This window comes from Buceros rhinoceros, unplaced genomic scaffold (genome assembly GCF_000710305.1).
Source record: "Buceros rhinoceros silvestris isolate BGI_N320 unplaced genomic scaffold, ASM71030v1 scaffold35378, whole genome shotgun sequence".
NCBI lineage: Eukaryota > Metazoa > Chordata > Aves > Bucerotiformes > Bucerotidae > Buceros > Buceros rhinoceros.
The window spans coordinates 1-10,552 of NW_010427128.1; the positions used below are offsets into that span (position 1 = coordinate 1).

The window sequence follows — 10,552 nt, forward strand, 5'->3', positions numbered from 1 at the left end:
ATATATATATAAATAATTTTTTAAATGAAGCTTGCCTCAATTCAGATAAGAAAGCTTTAAAAAAAATTTAAAAATTGATTTGTCTCTCGTGTTTGCCCTTGCCTGGAATCTGACTTTGTAATTTAAAGCAATCCAAGCACCACCAGCCAAATCCAGGTCGAAATACTACATTTCAGTTCAGTGCTGTTCATGGTTGAAGGGATATTATTTCTTGATAGCGAACACTGGGAATGTTAACAGATAATCTTGTTTTTAGTTGTCTCTTAGACAGCAGGTAAGGTACAGATCTCTACAAAACACAGATTTATTTTGGTTTTTGTTAAGAAATCATGACATTTCCTGAGAGGTTAGGGAAAAATTAAGTAAATTCCCTCCCTTTTTTCTATACAGAAACAAAGTGCTGTAGAAAATAAATTTCTAAAATCATTTCGTTAATGTAATTAGTGACAGGCTCCTTTCAGCATCAGGAAACTGAGGCTGCAGCATGGGAAGCCACTTCACCCTTCACCGTGTTCAGCCAGCGCTGCAGCCCGTCCTGCAGTCCCCAGGTCCAGGAAGGCTGAAGCACACGTCGAGCGGCTTTGCTGAGTCAGAGCCGGAGATATGGAAATAACGCGGATGCCTCCCTGGCTTCAAAGAAACTTCGCTGAGGGCTGTGTGCAGGCACACAGATCCGCTCCAGGTGGCTTAGCCCAGGCTTAAGAACTTGCTTATTACAGGGACAGAAATTAGAAGTAGAACCCAAGAAATAGAAGCACTTTTTTTGGGGGGTGTGTGAGTACAGGGACCAAATCCTGGGCGCTTTCCTCATACAAAGAGTTCAACCGAAATCTTGCTGACTGCTGATCTCGAAGTAAACAAACAAAAAGTGCACGCAGAGAGGCTGTGATTAAAGAGAGCAACCTAGGAGTTATGTCGGCTTTGTTTTCATGGCCAAAAAGTCCGTCTCGCAATGTGGTTAACGTCTGAGGGCTCCATTTGACGTATTGTAATGGGCACTGATCAAAACCCAGAGGAAAAACACGGATCCTGCTCCAAAGGAGACAGCATCCAAAGAAGAAATACGGGAAGGACAGAAATAGTTTTAAGGCAGGGTTCTCCTCTTTGGATTTTTCTGTTCAGGTGCCCTTTGGGACGCCTTTAAATAGATTGCCAATTCCCAGTCTTCTGGCATAGACTAGTTCACTGACGAAATGCAAGAATATGAGACAAGAGATTGATCCTCGGAACAATTAGCAGCTGCCCTGCAGAGTGTTTTAGAGCTGGGCTCAAACCCGCTTGGAGTTCACGATTTATTATCATCGTTCTGTGGTAGCTCCTGAAGGTCCCTACGGGCTCACTGCCCCTGTGTGCAAACGTATTCTGTGCTGTTGCATATTCAGGATGTTTTCAGGGTGTTTTGCCCCAGGGGTAAATAAATTCCTTTCCCATTTCATTTTCAGGGTGTTTAGCCGGAAGATCATTGATCATAGGGCAGGCACAGATTTCTCTGAACAGCACTTAGAAATCCATTTATGCACTTTCTCCTTCTTACGCTCCTGTTTGGTGAGAGAAAGGATGTCAAGAGGTTCAGCGTGCTGATATCTGCATTACATGTGCTTCTTCTGGAGCATTAATGCATCTCTTGAGGTGGGAGTCTTGCCTGAGCACATTAAAAGTAGCACTCTAGCACTCCTCCCATCCTGAAATGGGGTTGGTCCTGCTCCAGTAAGAGGAGCCCTTGATGAAGTTAGGATTCCGGGTCCTCCCAACACTCGGGTTTAGCTCTTCTGCGAGGAGTGTCAGCGAGGGGCGTATGTGCACTTAGCGTCCGGGTGCTGGTACCAAGGTGCTGACTCGCCACGCACATCACTGCCTGCATCTGCGCCGGCACAACAGCATCAGGGGAATTATTCAGGAGTTGTTATGCTGTGCACGGGTGTAAGACTGCAGGATTGGACCCGTTAGATGTTTCGCTCTATCCATTATCAGAAAAAAAAACCCCAAACCAGCCCTTTCAATGCTAATACAGACTTTTGTTGGTTTTGGTTTTTTTTTTTTTTCAAAATTAATAAGTGTTCTGTGATTCTGTTTGAAAGATTAGCCCTTCAGGGAACTTTCTATAAAAACCAGTTTTATCCCTGTCTTCCTGCTGTCAGCGTTTAAGACAAGTTTATGTTGCAACAAACACTTAAATAAAAAAATACTTTTCAGAAAGTCTTCTGTAAACCTTCTAAAGTGCTATCTGAGGGTAGAATTCCTATGCGATATGTTTGTTCTTCCAAATTGCTAAGACCGTCTGAAACATCGGTTTAAGTTTCAGCATGTACCTTTATTTGTTCTTCTTCCTTTTCCTCTTCCTTTTCTTTCACTCAAAAGTCTGTCTTTTTTTTTTTTTTACCTCAATTTGGCTACAATCATTTGTTCGATGAAGTTATGTGCTACTCTAGGTAGGAAACCTTTAAAAGGTATTGTGTAAAGTACTCAGGACATTAAGGTAACCAAAAGCAGCATGCACAGCGCCTGTAGGACCAGAGCAACCGTTAAAACAGAAGAACTGTTAGATAGGAGAGCAGTGTCACATTCCACAGCATGCAGGAAGGAGGCAGTACCCAAACCTCGCATAGATCATGTAATATTATGCACCATGGAGCAAATTCACATCCAAATATGGCTGCTAAAGCCGTTGTGAATCGAAGCGAGCAGCCCCTTGCGTCTGGCCAGCCTCAGGCAGCAGAGCCTGCATGATCTTCTGGGGGAGCCGCGTGTGCTGCACGGGAACGTGCACATTTATTTCTCCTGTGCGCTCACAGTCTTGTCGTCTTGTCGATGACTTCTGCTGCAGAAGGGGATACTTCTCGTTTCCAGCCCCCTTTTCTGAAGCGTACAAGCTCAGGCTGTGGGAGCAGTGCGCAGAAAGGTGTAGAACCGCGTGTTGCAGTGGGATCGATGGTGTGTAGCAAATCCATAAAGAAAATCAAGGTCTGTTAATACATTCACGTAACTGATATTTAGGTGCCCACCCTTCAGTGACTTTCTTGCTTGTGCTCTGCGAATACCCAGGCACCTCGTAGCTCCAAAGCATTAAATGCCTACGGTCTAAAACGATTGTGCTCAGCTTTCTACACATGAAACTACTCATTCCCCAGCACATATTTGAAATAGTTTGTTCTCGATGAACCAAACCTTGCTGAGCCTGCCACTCTGTGAGCAGTAAACATTATCAGCTACCCAGACATTAAAATTTAGGAGTCAGGCTCCAAAAATAAGTATCACAAAACTGAGTGAAAAGTTGCAGGACATGTTTGGGACTCTTTTTGTTCACGTTCTTTAATTCAGAGCTTTAAAGATTGAGATTTTTCAGACTTTTTTTACAGGAAAGCAATGTTAATTTTCATGAGAGGTAAAATTCTTTGGCCATAACAGGATTCCAGGTCTTGGGTTTTCAGATGCATCTTAATTTGTCATGAGCCTTGCAGCACAATCAGCAGAGTTGATAGACAGCAGGGAGGACACCGGTGTGTTGGGAATGGTTTATTGTGACAGGAACTGTGGCTCAGCACCCCTGACGGACACAGCTATACCAGCCAAGCTGTGCTTTGGATCAATGTAAGGAAAACATCCTGCACATCTGAAGCGAGCTGTACCAATAAGACTTTAGTTTCACTGTCTTGGGCGTTCTGCTGGCAAAACTGGAGAGCGCGAGATCAAATCTCCGTCTGCTTTGAGCAGCAGATCTGTTCTCCCCAGAGTCCTTCCGGGGAGGGCATTCCCTAATCAGAGATCAGCAAAGTCTATCAGAGAGTTATGCCCCATCATTCAGTGGTTTTTCCATCGCCCTCTTGCCTAACCAAAATCGTAGCTCAACAACAACAATAAATGTTTATCTTTCCAAACCGGCATCTCAGCGCTGCCCCACATGGAAGCCATCCATCCGTGGGTCAAAGACATCACCCAAAATGGGAGTCAGGCCCTCAGCGAGTGATAACCAACACCAGAACAGTCTGGTTTGCACTAGCTGAAGGTCTAGTTCAGCTCTCAGTTTGCTATGACAAAAGAATGTTTGAGTTAAATAATTTTCACCAATACATTATTCCTATAAAATCACCATTTTTAAATAGCCTGGCACTTGTAATTAGTCTAGTCACAACGTATATATCTTGGTATCTTTGTGTCTTCTGTGCTTCCTTTTCCTCTGCTTAATTTCCCAAGTGGTGGACTGTTAATTACAGAGCTGCAATTAATTTCTCGTGTCAGACCACTGTGCTGGACTGCAGCCTTCAACCTCTTATAAACAGACGTCACCACAGCTAAGGTGTGATCGAGTGCAGGTTAAAATCATTATCACGGCTTAATGTTACATATAAAGAAAAATGCATTTTTATCTGCATTCCCCCATTATCTCTCTCACGACACCATGTTTTTTCTCTCGGAGCTGTAGTCATTGTTATTTTAAGTGCTTGTTAGTACAGCTGTGGGGAAAGACATGATCAATTTTTCATTGGGGAAAAGACACAACAGCGACTGTTAGTTAATGTCTCCATTTTAGATAACTAGATAAAGTAATAGGTATGGTTAGAGAGCAATCTAGCACTCGGACATGCGATTCTTCATTACGTTCCAGTGCATTAACCAGCTCAAGTCATCTGCTTTACTGCCTTTCGTTAATGGTGGTATTTCAGGCATTCATTAATTTGGGGGAGATTGTGTCCTGCTGGAGGAGCAGCTCTATATTACCCTAAGTTCTCAGGAAATCCATGCCTGTGAAACCACCGTCTATCCCAAAAGGAAGATATTACAGACTTTTTAATCTCATACAGAGGCAAAAACCAAGAGGCGAGATTTTTTTTTCATGAACAGGTTTTTTTCTTGTGTTTTTCAGGTTATACGTGCACCCGGACTCCCCGTTCACAGGAGAGCAACTGTTGAAGCAGATGGTGTCCTTCGAAAAAGTCAAACTCACCAACAACGAGCTGGATCAGCATGGCCACGTGAGTAGCCCTCCTGGTGGCAAAGCATGAAGAAGCTGTAGGAGAATCGCTCACTTGTGCACAGGATTAGGCTTGTGGGAGAGAGATGGTGATGGGGAAAGGCTGCCCTGGCTCCCACGTTACACCTCTCTTGGCTGGCCCTTTGTACTGCAGTGGTGAAGGATGCTGTAAGAAGCTTAAACATGTTGGGTTTTCACCTCTGTTGTTGAGGAACAGGTGACTTAAAAATGAGGATTTTACTTTTCATAAAGTAGAACCCAGGTCAACACAAGCGTTCAAATTATGCTCCTGCTGCTGGCCAAGAGCAGAATACCCATCCAGGGCAAGTCCAGGGTGGAGTTCTGCATCAAAGTGAGGGAGAGAAGGGAAGCCAGTGAGCTTTCTGTCGTGCTTCTGCCCACCCTTTGCCGTGACGCAGCAGTCTGCTCTGCCATGCCACAGGCTAGCGAGTTCTCACACTCGTCTGTGCGTGCTTGGAGGCTCCTTCTTCTTACGGGGAACCGGCTGGGATTGGGTCCATCAGTAAGAGCTCTTTCACTTCCAGATCCAATGCTGCATGGGCACAGAATCAGCAGAAAATACTGCTGTGACTCCAAAACAAGGGTTGTCAAATCATAAAAATAAGCGTGCCTCAGTTGCCCCTGAAGTAACTGTCAGCTACCTGCAAGTCAAAGTGCCACAGGGTGGACTTGAGCCTCTGGAGAAGACTGGTCCCCATTGCGAATTGTACTGGTTTGTTGTCACAAGCCCTGAGGCTGGAAGCTGTAAATAGGATGCAGAGCTGCTGGCTGTGGGCACCTGCTATGCTCCATCATCAACTCCTTTAGCTACCTGGCTGTCCAATGGCAGGTGGTAAAAAGTAGTGCTGTGTCTTGTCCCCTACCCAGAAGTGCCTGTAAAGTGCAGGAACGGCTGGGTAGTGCCTCCAAATTGCAAAGGAAGAGTGAAAAGTGCTGCCCCTGGGCTCGGTGGTTCCCTAGGGGAAGGCTGAAGGAGCAGGGGGGTGCATTTGAAAGGGTTGTGGGCTGAGAATGGGGCTGTTAAGACCAATAAGCATAAAGGCAGCTTTAGTAAAGGAGGTGTTGGGAGGAGAAAAGTGATTTTGTACTCTGAAGCATGTGTAGGGGTAACTAACCAGAAAAGCTGAATAACTGTGGCACACACGGTATCAGAAATCCCTCCCCACGCGTGGTATTTATTGCCTTTTTGTCTGTGTGAGACAGCGGCCGTTTGTCTGAGCCGTGTTCTGAGCAAATGCTTCTCATCAGAAACAGAATTTTTACTCATTTCAAAACCTAAGAAGTATTGAACCACAGCCATGATAATTTAAAATACATTCTGGAAGCTACAACAAAAGTAGTTTAAAAAACTCAACAAGCCAAACCGAAAGAAAGTCTCTGTGTTGTTCTTTTGTAAAGACCCGTCTGAGGGTGTATTTTTCTTGAATCCTTTTCCCACCGTTGTTCCCTTCCTGACTAGTAGAAGATGCCTTTTTTTTTCTTTTTTTCTTTTCTCTTTTATTTCATAATCTGTAGAAGGGCAAAGCAGAAGATTTGTGGGCTCTCTCACTGAGTGATGATAGAGCAGTATACGTGCACATTTAAAAAGAAGCATTTTTCATCATAACAGGGGCCATGTGTGCCTCTAATAAAGGCTTGCAGCAGTATATTGCAAACTAGTTAGGAGCGGTGCAGTTCCCAGAAGCCCAGATGAGTATGAAGAAGTAGGTCTGAGAAGCTGTCGGGAACAGAGACATGTGACAGAGCAAGAAGACACGATCATCTCAAATACAGGCAGTGGGAGAAAATGATGCACAGCATCTGAGATGTGGCCTCCTGATTAACGTCCGAAGAAGCGGCAGAGGTGGAGCCCATTCTTTACACAAAGGTTTTGGACAGCTGAAGTCGATGGAAAGTTTTACACGTTTGGTTAAGAATAAGCCCTGAGGCCTGATGCTGTGTCGAGATTTGCGTGGCAGATGCTCTGCCTTTGTGGAGCGCTCCCTTTTTAATATTTTGTGGGTTTTTATATTCCACATTAGGGCGTCGGGTTTTACGTGCTGCCCAGCTGAAGCTATGTAAATACCATCATTGGATGCTCAGTAGAATTAGGGAAGAAATTCATTCTCTGGAGCATTTAGGGAGGGCTCACTGTGCTATGGCCAACCACATTTCCGATCTCCCGTAAAGGGAGAATTGAAATGCCTCCTGAAGCCGTTCCCTTCGGTTTGAAAGAGCCTCTCTTCACTGACAAGATATTTTTAATTGACCTGCTAACATCTTAATTGTGTTTGATAAAGCATGTTCTTCCTGAGGAAGTTTTAATGATCCGAAAGACACCTTTAAATACTAGTTATAGGTAGAGAAGCCCGATCCAGCCTGATTCCAGTTTGTTCCAGTTGCTTGCTTTCTCCATCGTCCAGAAAACAGTTTTGGTTGTTAAGGTAATTGTGGTGGTTTATTTGTAGGGTGGTTCATTTCCTCAGAAGGACTCTGAGGAGAGGCATTTGTTTGTTCTAGCATTTGTTTGTTTTCTCTTATTCAGAGACTTTCGGAGTTGGCAAGCATCTCTGCTTGTGTATCTTCAGCAGCACGCATAACCCCATAGCTATGTACATGTCCTCCCCCAGCATCAGGCAGGAGTTTTATCTCTGTGTGCATGACATACAGCTTGCTCCATGGAAACACGTTCAGATATCCTTAGCAGAGGAAGGAAATGGCTCCTGCCTCTGGATTTTTACAGCTGAGCGCGTAATTCCCATTTTTGTAGTCACGGAACATTTAAGAATGTGATTATTTTTGGTTTATGGTGAGGTGAACATGAGTGTATACGTTACTGTGATTGCTTTTCTGGCGTTTTTGACAGCAGTGCTCAAACACACGAATGTTTGCAAAAGCAAACACAAAGGTGTGAACATGGCCAGCAAGTAGCTGTGAAAGCAGGGGCTTCAGAGTAGCTACAAGGCGTTATGTCCAGGGTTGCTTTTTTTATTTGAAGTCAACCTGGCAGAAGTTGGAAAGCTTTTAGAAAGCAAACTTTGCCTGGTAGCTCTCTTCTTCTGTGAATATGGCAGCCGCATTTGCAGCGCAGTTCCTGAACTCAAAGCTACCTCAGGGATTTGCAGCTGGCATCCAGATTGCTTCTGGTGACCAGTCTGCAGCCAGTGGGAGCCAGATGCCTACAAACCTGCCTGACCTTACAGCAAACGGGATCCTGTAAGGATGGATCGTGGTCGTCTCCCCTGCCGCAGGCCGTCAGCATGAAGGTGGATGGGATGTCTGGTGGCCTGCGACCATCTATACTGCCAGTAAGGGTGTGCCGGGAGGGCTGCCATAAGTACACGTGCATCTGATGTTTCTCTTGGAGCACACCAGCGTGGGTATCACAGAGCTGGCATCAGGGATTTTCTGATGGCCACACCATGCAGGGGGGCGCCTGCTTGGACTTCGGGCCACCCTTGGGGGCTACTCTGTGAGGTGCACCCTGTATCTAACTCCTTTAGGCTGTTCTGATGGTTCTAACGTAAGACGTTTCATGGGTATTGAGGAGTTGCTCTACCTGTGGGTATGCAGGTGGGGCACTACATACGCAGCCCCTCGTGAAAAGGAAATAGTGACCTTAACCTTGGCCACGGGTCTTTTGTGACCTCTTGGCTACATTCGGTGCTCGTTTTGTACTTGGATGAGCTGACTTGCCTCTGGTGGAACACGCAGGGTAGAACATCGTGGCAGGGGATTTTATCCACGTGCACTTTTGGTTTTGGAAAACTTTCACAGAGGATTACACGGTCTTCTTTGAGAAACAGCGTTTCTTTTTCACAATTTGCATTCACAGAGGAGTGAGAGGAAAGGGCATGTGTGGGAACTGCTCTGTCATAGCTTTTTCCTCCTTCCGCTCGGCTGCTGCTCAGATGTGATGCCTTGGTGTGGATGTCAAGGCCATGAAAGGCAATGGGAAGCGCCAAGCTCTGTGGGCCAGCCCCTCACTAAGCTCATCACCATCCACACGCTATCCTAGAAAAGACACGCCACGTCTTTTCCAGCTTCTTAGAGCAACCCAAGTGACTAGGATGGTAAGATAAAATCTTACAGAGGGAGGGAAAAGTGCTAAGGACCATAAAGGCAAGGCCAATGGCCATTGTGTGAGCTCGTATTTGAAACGGTGAAGTGATTTGAGAAAGGACAAGCCGACTCTTTCAGAACAATGGTTCTGCATCGCTGTTTTGACTTTCTTGACACTATGTGCTGCCGTCCAAAGTCACAGTGTGAGTCTTAGCAATATTTGGCCTGGAAGGAGCAGCAAAGAAAACACTTAGGGAAATCTCAGCCATGCCAAAGCTGTCTCTAAGGTCTCCGCTCCAATGCAACGGTGCAACCTTCCTCATCGATCGAGTTAGCATGAAATACTGCACCTCTACTGCTGTGTTTCAGCTGAAGTTAACGCTTCCCAAGGAACGCACATTAGCTATTCCAGATGTACGGAGCTGCCTGCAATGTCGTTATGGCCCCTGCAAAATAGAACCACCCACACCACTGCCAATTTCGTCTTGTGACTGTGATTATATCCAAAACAAGGACTGGTGTGAGCCGAGCTCTGTATTTAATTCTTATATTGTAATACTGTGGTTAGTGGCAGCCAAACGGGCCTCCAGCCAGCGGTAACTGAAGCAAATGGGACTCTCAGTTTGACTCCAGCGAACGTTGAAATTGGTTAGTGGTACGTTAGGTTTAGCGTTGCTTTGGGAGCTCGTAAACAATTATTAACGAGGATATCGTGGTAAAACCTGGTCATTTGGGTTCTGTACTGGTTTCCCTTCTTGCTCTCATTTTCAAGCAGTCTGCAGAGTAGAACATCTACGCAGTAGTTAGCTTTAAAGCTAACTCGGTATAAGGATCTGGGGAGTTTTATTTTTGGTCAGCTGGTCTGTGGTGGTGGTTGTTTTTTGGTTGGGCTTTATTTTTTTCTGGGTGCTTGGTTTCTTTTTTTTTTTTTTTTTTTTTTTTTTTTTTTTTTTTTTTTTTTTTTTTTTTTTTTTTTTTTTTTTTTTTTTTTTTTTTTTTTTTTTGAGTGGTTCCTGGATGTTTTCATTCTGCACCTTTCTGCAGGTGTGGATTCTGAGTCATGAGCTTTCAGGAGTTACGTATCTACACTTGCAGCTGACACCTGCAAGCTGTGGCACATGCTAGCAATAAGAAATTCTGTATGTAAAACACCTCACCTGGAGGAACAGGTATTTATGCTTCAAAAAACCAGTGGTGTAGGAGTGAGAGGAAGCCAGCTCCTAGGATGCTTGCTCTTCTACCTTTGTTTTCCAGAACTGCCCAGATGAGCTGGAGAGTTTGCTCTGAAGACTAGTTAGATTTCAGACACTGCACTTGCAGCGTTACTTAGATCTTCTTTTTTCCCCCTTCCCCCCTATGGTTTTGTAGCCTTCAAGAGTGCTGTTAACCCTCCTCTCAGGACAGTGCCTTGTCCCTCTCTTCTTGCAGATCATTTTGAACTCCATGCACAAGTACCAGCCCAGGGTCCACATTATTAAGAAGAAGGATCACACGGCTTCTTTGCTAAATCTGAAATCGGAA

At 45.0% G+C, this 10,552-nt stretch overlaps 1 protein-coding gene across 1 annotated transcript in view; it reads left to right on the forward strand.

Moving 5' to 3' along the window:
- Positions 1–4,861: 4,861 nt before the first annotated feature.
- Positions 4,862–10,552, forward strand: part of TBX20 (T-box 20) — a gene marked incomplete at its 5' end in the record, with an annotated part of 24,349 nt that continues 18,658 nt past the window's right edge. Inside the window, 2 exons of the mRNA XM_010141752.1 lie at positions 4,862–4,970; positions 10,460–10,552. Coding sequence (XP_010140054.1) covers positions 4,862–4,970; positions 10,460–10,552 — 202 coding nt within the window. The remainder of the gene's footprint in view (positions 4,971–10,459) is intronic.